The 12,265-nt window shown below is 46.3% G+C and overlaps 1 protein-coding gene across 3 annotated transcripts in view; it reads left to right on the top strand.

Moving 5' to 3' along the window:
- Window positions 1-12,265, top strand: part of MICU1 (mitochondrial calcium uptake 1) — a 79,961-nt gene that overhangs the window by 11,900 nt on the left and 55,796 nt on the right. For all 3 annotated transcript variants that reach the window (XM_009996393.1, XM_009996392.1, XM_009996391.1), the window contains exons 2-3: window positions 914-1,103; window positions 5,786-5,948. In XM_009996393.1, coding sequence (XP_009994695.1) covers window positions 914-1,103; window positions 5,786-5,948 — 353 coding nt within the window. The remainder of the gene's footprint in view (window positions 1-913; window positions 1,104-5,785; window positions 5,949-12,265) is intronic.

Raw genomic sequence — 12,265 nt, 5'->3', positions numbered from 1 at the left:
TGCCAATGGAAGGCAGCTTCAGTTACATGTGGGCTAGGATGTTTGCCTGAGCTGTTGAAGTCCTTTAGAGAGAGACATAATTTAGTCAAACCCTTTGATTTGTTGGTTGTGACATGTTAACAAACCCTCAGAGATGGTAATTTCCCTGATGTTAATGTGGTCTGAGTTGTCTGGTGATAAACCACTTTACAACTAAAGCCTAGGGAAGCTGTAGCATTGTTGGGCTGATGGTTTTATCCTGCTTTTTATTTAACCACCCTCTGGCCAGTTGTGATTCTGTGTGTTGCTCACAGCTTAAGTGATTTTGAGCATTGGGTCTGGGCCTACAAAGAGGGTTGTTGAGCATCTTTGTGTTTGAACAGCAAGAGAAAAGGGGTCCTTTGCTCTGCCAAAGCTGTATTTCCACCTGGAGGATAAACAACTCCAGGTTTTGTTGTCACAAATCCTGTGGCACTGGAGTTTAGAAGAGTCACTGGTGGAAGAGGGAAATAAAACAGCCTGTCACCTGCTGGGGATGGAAAATAAATCAGTTGAGCTGAAACAAAGAGGCTGTTCTTAGTCCTGCAGTGCTGATAGATATCAAGAGGCAGAAATGTGTTTTACCATCTTTTTTGGGGGGGAGCAGGGGTGGGGTTCAACACCAGAGGAGGTGTGGTGTGTCCTTTCCTTGCTTTCCTGTGCTGATGAGTGTGGGGTTTGGGGTGGGGGGGTGGAGACCTGATGACAGCAGGGAAAAGCAGACAGTATTCCATGGGGACTGATCACTGCTTTCCTTTTGCTTTGTGTTCCTCCTTTGCACTGCTGAACTGGGACATGTGTTTCATTCAGGGAGAGCCTTGCAGGGCCACCTTTGTAGCCCTGGCAACCCCTCTTGATGGTGTCCTAAATGGGTGTTTTCCTTTCCTTTGCACAGGGCCCGTGCAGAAGACTCATCCTCTGTAAAGCACAACCCGAGGCCAGAGCCAGGTGAGAAGATAAAGCATGAGGAGGAGGAGGAAGAGAGCAGCAGCACTGAGGGGAGAAAGGCTGTTGCCTCGGGAGAAGAGGAGGCTCAGCCAGAAGGGAAGAAGAAGAAGCAACGTTCTGGGTTCCGGGATCGTAAGGTACTGCCCGTGGGCACGTTTCTCCTGCAGCTGCTGCTGCCAAAAGGAAGGAACTTGCAGAAGGTTGGGTTCAGCTTCTGGTCCAGTACATGGATAGAGGCTTTGCTCTGTCCTTGTCTTGATGTTCTGAGAGACCTTACTGCTTTGGGACCCTACTTTCTTGGTGTGCCACCTGGAGTTTCTTCAGGCTGAGACCTGTTTATTTGGCAAGCACAGTGCTCTGATCTTCTGGAGACCTCTCTTCCCATCCATCTCCAGTTGGATGTCTGGGAAGTGGCTTGCTGAGAAATCAAGGCTCCTGCCTTGATGGCTGTTAGGGTGGTGTGTGCCAAGTAGGGAACTGGTGCTTGAAAAACCATCTAAGGGCATCCAGCATGTGTTTCTATATCACATTTGCCTGTGAGCATACACAGTGTATGTAGGAAGAAAAGGGTGAGTGGGGAAGGGACAGTCCTAGGAAGGGCATACATGGATTTTTCCTGTCATAATTCCATATAAATGTAGTTGCTGAAATCCAGCCTCACTCCCTGTTTGTGGTTAGTTGTGTCTCTCTCTTGATGCACACGCCTGTTTAATTTTCATATCAGACGCATGTTCAAGAGGAGAAAGGTTGAGTAATGAACTACATGGTCAGCTTGTGACCTGCCTCCCCTGCCGGGCAATCCTCAGAGCTTTGGGCTCCTCAGAACTGTCTGACAACTTGTTATCTGGAACCACTGATAGCGCAAGGTGTACAGTTTGGTCTGATGGAGTGCCCTGTAACTGCGAGTTGGCAGCCAGCACTATTTTATGTTTTAAACCTGTCTAGGTGTTGGTTTTTACTGCCCTGGGTTTGATTGAGTATCTTTGTGCTGCCAAAGAGCAGAACAGGAGTGGTCGCTCCTCACAGATCCTTCCTGGATGACTTGCTTCTGGTAATGATTTTTGGAGTCTGTTCCTGGAGGCTGCATCTCATTAGCTGTTGAGTTGTGGATGGTTGTACATGGTGGTAGAACAGCTTTTCAGAGCTGTTTTGTTTGAAGTCACTGAATCATATTCTGGTCTTGGTTACAGCAGATGACACAACTTGACATTTCAAGTGCCTGGTGGTATCTGGGGCTCCAGACTCTCCCTGTTGTGATGTGCTGGTGGCAGCTCAGTGAAGTTCTGTCGTAAGGTGCTACTCTGAGTATTCAGCATTATCCAGGAATGTGGGTTCTTGGCTTCTGCTCATTTTCTTGGCAGCTGGGTGTCGGGTGCTCTGACAGTTGGAGTAAAACTTGCCAGAACCACTTGAGGAAGGTGGGTTCTTTTTTTCCCCTGTGTTAGCAGGTGGAGGCAGGTTGCAATGAAAGGATCCACCTTCAGCCACACTCTTGTTTGTGTTTTTTTTAAAAAATAACGTTTGTGGATGCAGCAAGTGGAATGATTGATTTTTGTCTGCTGTGCCTGGTTGTCTCTGGCTGGGGAAGCCAAAGAATGTTTGTTTGCAAGTAAGGACTTTTATTCCAGTAGTCAGGAGATGTGACTAAGTTGACTGACTCTTTCCTTCCCATACTAGGCAGGGAGGGATGTGACCACGTTTTCCAAACAAGATGTGAGCCAGGCAAGCATGGAGGATGCCCAGGGGGCCTGGTGGGAAGGGCATGCAGCCTGGATCCCTTCTCATTCCTTAGTCTTCCTCCCTCCTTAAAGTGCTTGACTCCAGAGCAGCAGTTTCAGCAGGGAGATCAATGTTGCAAACAGACCTCACCATTTTGGTGCAAATGAAGCCCTTTCCAGCCTGAAGACAAAATGTCCCTTCTGTGACCTGGATGCCAGTGTTGCTTGTGCTCCATTTTATGCAGGTTGTAACTGGTGGTGTCCCAGGTGCCAGGTTCATGTTTGTTTAGGGAGGCTCCACTGTGGGCTTGGTGTTTGATCAGCAGTTGCCCTAGTGAGTCATCTCAGGAAGTATCTTGGAGAGTTTCCAGCTCAGATGGCAGAGGAAGGTGTGCCCTGGTTCCTGACTCAAAACCAGGGCTTCTCCCAGGATGTGCTGCTCCCCATATCACTTGTGGGGCACTCAGGGAATTCCTCTCTCTTCTGTATGTTTTTTTAAAAAGCAAAAAAAAAACCACCAAAACAACCCACAATGCCCCACAGCAAAAAAAAAAACCCTTTCCAGTTCTTCCCATAATTAATGGAAAATCATGTGGGGCTTTCCTTAATTGAAAGTGTTTCACCCTTGTTGGTTATCCCAGTGTTGCTTTTAATGAAGTTGATGATTGGTATTGGAATAATAAATTGGGCATGACATGGGTATTTTGGGTGGTGATTCAGTGAGGAGGAAGTTAAAATGTAAAGCACTTGGCATCTGCTGGGACTGGGATCTTGTGTGGCTGCTTCCAGGGCACGTGTTGCCTTGCAGCCTGTGCCATGTGGAGGCCCTGGCTGCATCAGGGAGGGAGGAGAAAGATGGGAAGCTTTTCTAATTTGATGGCTAATGAGTGGTAATCCGCGTGGTGGGTGTTCATTAATTTGCTAAAAGGGTTTTTGCATGAAGCAGGAGGACTTTTTAATCACAATCTGCTTGCAGTGTTTGCTGGGCCCTGCAGGTGTGCTGCCTTAGGAGTGTTGGTTGTTGCTAAGGCTTCATTTTAGTGTTGATTTCTTTTTGGAAAGCCAAAGAAAATCGATTCTAATGAATTGAGCCTGCTGAGGTGTGTGTGGTGGAGCTGGGCTGCCAGGGTTCCTGTTCTGCTGCAGGGTCAGGGAGGCCCCAGTGATGCTCTGGAAGTGAAGTGAGATGCAAATTTAGAGCTTTCTACTCATGTCTGCACAGGATTTGATTCTGTTTTGACTTCTTAACCTGGGGCTTAGCATAAATGCCAGGAAAATGTTTTGGAATATTCCACAGGTGAGAGGTTGTGGGAGGAGAGGCTTGTCTGGGCTGGTTTGGTGTCCAGGTTGTTTAGAAGAAGCAGAAAAGCCACCACTAGTGGTGTGTACACCCCAAGACATCCACAGCTGCTTTCTATATCTGCAGTTGTGTAGGGAGACCAGAGCACCTGTTAGGGCCCACTTTGTGTTGAGCACCCAGTCTGGAGTCAGTTGTTTCTGTTTCCATGGTCTCAGCTGTTCCCTCCTTGCTCTGCCTTCATGTCCAGGCCAGTCTTGGAAGTTCAGAGGTGGCTGGGTTGTAGCATGTTGGTTGTTGCCAGCTGATTAGATCATTGGAGCAAAAATGAGGTAATTGTGAGTTCAGCTGCAGGCAAAAGGGAAGAAGTATTGCTGCAAGCCTGGGTTGGGAGAATTGAAAACCTTTGACCCTAAAAATATGAAAAATCAGGGTGTGTTCTTTCTGATGAGCATCAGGGTAGAGAGGTTGTTTGAGTGAAAGGACAAGGCTGAGACAGGACCAAAGCCATAAATGATCTACAGATGCCTTGGCAGTACTCTTGAACTTCCCTGTTCTCTTCCAGCAGCTTGTTGGTTGGTTTGTTTGACTTTTTTTTTTTTCTAATTCTCCTGTGGCTCTTGGCCAGAAGTGCTGAAGCTTTCAAGTACATGATGGACTGTTAAACAAGGTGTGTAACACAGGAATAAAAAGCTGAGCTAAGAAGGAAAGTTTTCTGTTCTAATCTATAATGAAGTGCAGATCTTTGTGCCTTTTTCCTCTCTGGTGGCTTTCTGTTGTGGTTTTTTTGTTGTTTATAAAAGCTTTCTGTTCTCTTGGATTAATTCTAGCTGTGTGCTGGGGAAAACAGTTCTAGGTAGCAAATAATAGCTGCTGGCAGAGTGAGCAAGAGGCAGATTGGTGAGAAGTGGTCTGAGTCAAGACAGTTTCTGCAGAAAATGGTCTTTTGCCAGTGTGATAGAAGAGGAAAAAATGAGGTTGAGTGACTGAGCAACCAGCTGTGGTTCTGAGTAGTTTTTTCCAAGACTTGGCTTGAAAGCAAAGGTCTCTCCCAGCTCTCCAAGACTTTTACTTCATGTATGAATCATAAATCAGTCCCTTCAACACTGTGGTTAAAATGTGGAGCTGCTTTAGATGCACAGGTGTGATACCAGTGCCTTTTTATGTTCATCTTGAAAAGTGCCTTCAGGGGTTTTGTTAATTTGTAATTTCTCTGCCATCACGGAGTGTCCAAGTCTTGGCTATTGGTTTGTTCATAATTCTTGCTCACCAGGGGTTGATGCTTCCAATTTTCCTGGTGGTTCAAAGGCTGGATTTAGGAGGGATTATGACCCTTTTCATTGTTACTTCTTTCAAGTGTTGTGTTGCTGCCCACAACTTGGTTGTCCTGTGGCAAATCACCCAGAATCACCAAGGCTTGAAAAGACCTTGAAGATCATCAAGCCCAGCCTATGACCAACACCACCCCAGGGCACCAAGTGCCACCTCCAGCCTTTCCTTGAGCACCTCCAGGGCTGGTGCCTCCAGCACTTCCCTGGGAAGTCCATTCTGAGGAAGTGCTTCCTGATATCCAACCTAAACCTCCCCTGGAGCAGCTTCAGGCCAGGCCCTCTTGTCTTGTTGCTGGTTGCCTGGAGGAAGAGCCCAACCCCTGCTTGACTAAACCTCCCTTCAGGTGGTTGAAGGAGAATGAGAAGGTCCCCAACTCACAACTTCTGGTCCTCCTTGAGAGGCTAGAGGTGCTAATGAAGGTACTGGGGAGAGGAACCATGCACACCTAATGCTGGTTGTATTTTGTTTCCAGGTGATGGAATATGAGAACAGGATCAGAGCTTACTCCACCCCAGACAAAATCTTCAGGTACTTTGCCACCTTGAAAGTTATCAACGAGCACGGCGAGTCAGAGGTTTTTATGACACCACAGGATTTTGTGAGATCAATAACACCTAATGAAAAACAACCAGAACGTAAGTGGTTTGTGTGTCTGTAGTAGTAATAATATTTGGAGGAACTGATGTAGCAGAGGGGAATAAGCTCTTCACTCTCTGCTTGCCTGATCTCCACATTTCCCATCCAACTTATGTTGTTGGGAGGTGTTGTTGCCATTGAGGGGCTGGGAAGTGTCTCCTGAAGCTGTGTTCCTTCTCCATGCTCCAAACCCAGAATTAGCCTCATTCTGTGTTCCCTGGAGTGCTGCTGCAGCACAGTCCATCTCATTGGTACAAGCCCTTAAAGAGTCATCTCATCTGCTCTTTGCATACATACTAGTGACAGGTCACTTTCAACTGGAACATCTTCTGAACTGGTCACAAACCTTCAAAATGAGGTTGCTTTGGGAAGGAAAACCTTGGAAATAAAGAGGTCCAGGCAGCTGGACCTGAGCTGTGATGCCACTGGCCTTGGGGAGTTCATCTCTGCTGGCTTCAGATTCCCTATGGATTGCGGGGAATTGCTGCAATTGCTGTGGGGGCTTGGCAGGCAACAGGTAGGAGAGCAGACACTTGGTTATTCTAGTCTAAAAAGCTGTGTCCTTAGCATTTGATAAGAGGTTGGGCTTTTTTTTGGGTGGTGACAGGAGGATTTTGCCTTCTGTTTTGGAGGAGATTTATGGGTTGGGTGACAAGTGGGAAATCAGATTTCTTAGTCTTCCACATTGTATCTCCAAGAATGCAACAGGCTTTTGTCAAATTAAAACTCCTCTTCTCCAGGCATTAATATAGAACCTCAGCCCCTTGGTAACTTTTGGAAAGTGAAGTTTATGTACAAACTGTGAAACTGTTTTGCTATCTTAGATGACAGCTGCTCAATAAATACCACATAGACTTGTGTGTCAAAACCAACAATATGAGGCCTGTGAAGAAGGGAAGAAAAAATAATCCTGGCTTGAGTGTTAAAAACATGTTGGTGATTTGATATTGAGGTTTTTCATCAAGCCCTGAAAATGGCCCTTGTTTTCATATGAATGACATGGTTTCAGTGAAGAAGTCTGAGCAATAAACAAGATCATGTCCATAGATGCTGAAATTTTGTTTTACTATCTTAACTGTCTAAAGCTCCTTGAATTTGAAAAGCAGTAGCACATGGCTGACTGCAAGTCTTCCCAGGCAAGTCTGTTGTGGTGTGTTTTTTCTGTCAGCCAGCTTAAAAATAGAAATCATCCTATTTTATTTCAAGACATCTGATTCTCTTTTACTCCTTCCATAAAATGTATGTGCTTGGTGCCTTTCAGGGGGTACACAAAAAAATAGGTGGAAGAGTGCTCAGAAAACACCTGCTTTGGAGACAAGCAAAGGTGACTCATGGGAAAGAATTTGTCAGTCTTAACCACTTTCTGCTGTAACAATTATTCTCCTGGCTGGGTGAGCTGCTTAAATGGCCCCATGAAGTCTGTCACTGCCTTTAAGTGCCTGCAGATGCTGCCAGTCAGTGACACAAAGCAGCCTGGAAGGGGAGGAAATTGCCTTAGTGATACTTAAAGATGCTCTTGCAAAGTAGAATGAGATGGAAATTTGAGCTTTGGCTGTCCATCAGCAAGGAAGGCAGGAGTATGGGCATCTTCTATCTTGTTGGTTTGAAAATCTGTCCTGAGGAGCATTGCCATCATGGAGTTGTAGAGGGAGCTGCTGCTCAGGTGGTTGTTCCTTACCAGGGCTGTAGGTCTTGTAAATGGCTTTTTACTACCTAACGAGCAGTAGAAGAGTAAAGCACTTAATGCCTTAAACACTTAATGACTTAAAGTCAAACCAGCTGTAACCTTGTTCCCAAGTGCTTTAAAAGCTGATAGTAAAAAGAAAAAAAAGAAAAACATAGGTGTGATTTGAAAACAAGAACTTCAAGAGAAAGACTTCCACCTGTTGGCTGGATTATTTCCACACTTGGCATCTGTTTGTCCCATGAGTCAAAAGCACCAATCTAGATCATGGATGAGGAGGGAAATGCTGAGGCTGCTTTCTCCCTTAGTCACGACTTGGGTGTGGTGTGTCCTCTGCCTGGGCTGGAGCAGCTTGTCATCCCAGGACACTCCCTGGGGGAGTGATGTAGCCTGGAGGGCTCCTTGGACATCTCCTGGTAGGTTGCTCTAGTCTAACTGGGTAGGTTAGTGCTGGAACTGAATTAAAGATCTTTCTGTATTGCAGAACTTTCTGCCCCACTCATCCCAAGGTTTTCCCTTGAACAGTGTGTGTTTCTTGGGTGGTGTGTGTGGCAAAGCAGTTGCCTTCAGGTCCTGCCAGTTAATCTTGTCCTACATAAGCAGTTGGAGATGTGAGGAGGGCAGGGGGTGCTCTGTGTGCTTGAGCTGCCAGTAGTAATTTCAGAGAGTAACTTCTTGTGCCTGCTCTTCTATGGAGAGAAAATCCTGAGGAATGTAAGTGATATGCAATGATGAGGTATCTGAGTCCACACTGTACTTCCTTTGAAACTGCTAATCTACTGCAAGGTATCATATGCCCCATTCTTTTTTATGGATTGCATAGGGGGAACTTTGATTTATTGTCAAGAAAGCAGCAACTTAATTCTAGGCTGTGTTTTGCCAGCTGGGGCAAAAGGAATGCCAGGTCATTAACTCCTGCAGATTGCTTTCTCTACTTCAGTAAATCTTTCTGCCCTAGCTTTCCCCAGCAGGCAAGTGGTGCTCACAGTGTGATATACTCCTGCTGAGCTTGGAACTGGCTGCTGGAATAAGCCCCCCAGGATGGTTTTCAACTTGGAAGATGCTTGACCAAATCCCATCTCTTTGTGTCCAGTTATAGGCCCCTCAGTTCCAGAAGGACAGGGAACTGCTGGAAAGAATCCAGGGAAGAGCCACAAAGATGCTGAAGAGAGTGGAACATCTCCCTGCTGAGGAAAGGATGAGGGAACTGGGTCTGTTGGGCTTGGAGAAGAGGAGACTGAGGGGCGACCTCATCAGTGGTTACAAATCTGTTCAGGGCAGTGTCAGGAGGACAGAGCCAGGCTTTGTGCAGTGATGTCCAGTGACAGGACAAGGGGCAGTGGGTGCCAACTGGAGCAGAGGAGGTTCCATGTGAATGTCAGGAAGAACTTCTTTCCTGTGAAGTGACAGAGCCCTGGGACAGACTGCCCAGAGAGGCTGGGGAGTCTCCTTCTCTGGAGACATTCAAACCCCCCTGGACACGTTCCTGTGTGATGTGCTCTGGGTGCCCCTGCTCTGGCAGGGGGGTTGGACTTGGGTGATCTCTCCAGGTCCCTCCCAACCCCTAAGGTTCTGTGATTCTGTGTGCTCCCTGGGAAGTCCAAGCACCAACAGAAGGGTGGGCAGTCTTACTGGGTTGTTTTCCACCCAGCTCCTCTTGTACCCAAGAGGTATCCTGGCTCCAAGGCTGGGTTAGCTGGGATGGTCACTTGCTTCCTGGCATTTGCTTGGTACCCCAGCCCAAAACCAGCTCAAAATATTTCTGGTGGGAAGGGTTTGCAAAAAAAAACATTTTACATGTTGCAGCTCTTGGGGCTCTTGCTGAAGAAGGTGTATGAAGCCCTGATGCTTGACAGGAGCCACAACCTTCACTGATACTTGAAGGTTGTTGCTGGCAAGTCCTCTGTGATCTTAGGTAGCTCTTGGCCTGCTTGAACATTTCCAAGTGCTTGGACCAGCTTGGTGGTGGCCTGCCCAGTTCTCTGTTTCCTAGCTTCTGAGTTCCCTCCATTGCCCCAAGTTTCTCTGGGACTGTCCTGCATTGGTCATTTTCCTGGGGAAACAGTGTTTTGGGGCATCCTAGACTAAGAAGGAGATGTGACATACTCAACCAGTACCAGTTATTTTAGTCTTTGAAGTAATTTCTTCACGTTGTCATATTAGAAGGAATTTCTTTACCCAAAGAGTGGTTGGACAGTGGAACAGGCTGCCCAGGGAGGTGGTGGAGTCACCATCTCTGGAAGAGTTTAAAAGAAATCTAGATACAGTGCTTAGCAACATGATTTAAGCACTGAATGGGTAAATCAGGTTATGGTAGGGGGATTTAGGTTATAGTTGGGCTTGATGATCTTCAAGGTCCCTTCCAACCACGATGATTATGTGATCTCAACCTAGAATGCTCTAATTAAGACAGGTTGTACCCAAACAGTCTTGCTCTTCTATTGCATTGTTAACCTCCCTGGTTAACCCCAACTCCTGCTGCACAAAAGACACCTTTCAAGATCCACCCTGCTCTGCAGCAGCTTGAGTATCTGAACTCTTGGAAATGCCCTAGAAGGTTTTTGTCTGCAGGAAACCACAAACATGCTGTTGAAGTTCAGCCAGAGGCAGCAGCTGCCCCTGCAGCCTCTGTGCACAAGATGATGTTGAGGAGGAGCTGTGAAGGACAGAGGTGATGTCTGGTGATTCCATCAGAACGTACAGCTTGGTTCTCTCTTCTGTCATGGTTGGTTGTTCATGCCTGGGCTTCGCAAGCAACTGAGCACAAGCTGGCTTCTGGATTGTGATGGTGCTTCAGTGACCTTTTTGTTTTGCGTTCAGTTGGTAAAACACAGAAGTGATCTTCAGCAGAACCAACAGTTGTGACCAGTGGCAAGAGCTCACCCACCTGGGGAGAGGGAGGACTCCCTAGGCTTGTCCAGATCCCTAAACTTCTCTCAAGTGTTCAGCTGTGTTATTTAAGACCCAGAAGGCAAGTAGAGATGCTGAGGTTTCCTTCTAAAGTGTTCATAGGGACTTATTTTTGTGCTCTCCCTCAAATACATCTTGTGGAAAGGTCTTCAGGGTAAGGGTGTGAGTAAGAAGGGAGGTGATTTGGTGGTTCTATTCCAGACCCAGGAGGGTGAATAGATGTGTTGGGGGTTTTTTTCTGTGGAAATGTCATTCCAAAGCAAGGATCATCTTTGAACCTGTCATGCCTGATACAAGACCCCAGGAAGGTAGCCAAGGAGAAGCCATAGAGAAGGGCATTGATGTGCATGTCTATGAGGTGGTCAACTGAATAAATGAATAATTAGGACTTCCAGGAGAGATGAAGGGATGGTGTGGCTGATCCGTGGAGTTCTGGATGCACATCTCACAGGGAGACTGACTTGCCTGTTGGAGGAGGGGGAGAGAGAAGAGACCCAAGTAGTTCCTTGTACAAAATAGTTCTGGACTTGACCACAAGGCTCAGAGTGTTGCCCCTGAGAAATGTCCAGCAGTTCACTGTGCAGAGTGAGTTCTAAATTCAGGGGGAAACACTCCTGCAGGAATCAGAAGCTGAGTTACAGCTCTGGAGGGGAAAACTTGGCCCAGCACTTTCTCCTCCCATAACACAAGGTGTTGCATGCATGATTAGCAGGCTCCTCTTCTGTCTGGGTAATTAGCCCTTTGGCTCATCCTCTTGCAGCAACAAAAGTCCCTGTCAGATTTCAAGTGAGGGGAAAGGGAAGGCAGATGATGAGTAAATATAACTCAAATACCATGACAACTTTGACAAGGATGTCAAGGCCAAAGGGAGCTGAAAATGTTTTTCCATCACAGTGGAAAACTGCTGGCATCCCAGAGGAAATCATGATGGTTTCTAATTGAACTCAGCTGTGTTCTTGGCATAAGAAAATGGTTTTTCTGGAGGCTCATTTGTTAAATATATATATATTTAAACTAAATCTATAATCTGCTGCCCATGGCTTTTTTTTTTAAGGGATAACATGAAGAGCTTAGTAATTGTGGAGATATTTATTGACTGAGGTAATTAGTTAGCTTTGAATCTGTGGCATGTATGTTGTTGTTAATCAATACAAATGTAATTTGACTTTAGATTTGATTAGAGCTGAATGAGAGGAACAGCAGGTTAGTCGGTGGGGTTTTTTTCCCTTGATATAAGTAATTCCATCTCCATTAAAACACATTTCCCAGCCCCAAATCAAATAAATAAGCACAGAATATTGTTCTCCTGTTAAACACCTTCTTTTCCCCTCTGGCAGGCAGTGAGTATAAGTAATTTGGATTTATTTAGAAAGATTTTAATTTTTAGAGTTCAGTGAAAGTACCACCCCATGAATAAGAGCGGGGACCTTAATTTTAGTACTGGTGAGTGAGAGGCTTCAGGCTGATCTGAAATGGCACCTAGAGTGATGCCACTTGCTCAGCTACCCCTTTGCAGTGCTGTTGTTTCTTTTGGTCCTGTGATTGTACTGGGAGTGGTGGCAGAATGTGTAGCAGCTCTATGGAGTGGATGAAAAGGAAACTGGAAGTGGCAAGCCCCTTTGGAAATGGTTGCAGGTGCTTGCTGGTGCTGCTGAAAGTGAGCAGCTGGTGCAGAACCCTGGGCAGGGTGAGCACAGGGGGCTTGGATAATCCAGGTGTGTA

This window comes from Chaetura pelagica, unplaced genomic scaffold (assembly GCF_000747805.2).
Source record: "Chaetura pelagica isolate M959 unplaced genomic scaffold, ChaPel_1.0 scaffold464, whole genome shotgun sequence".
NCBI lineage: Eukaryota > Metazoa > Chordata > Aves > Apodiformes > Apodidae > Chaetura > Chaetura pelagica.
This window is presented reverse-complemented; position numbering and strand designations above follow the sequence as displayed.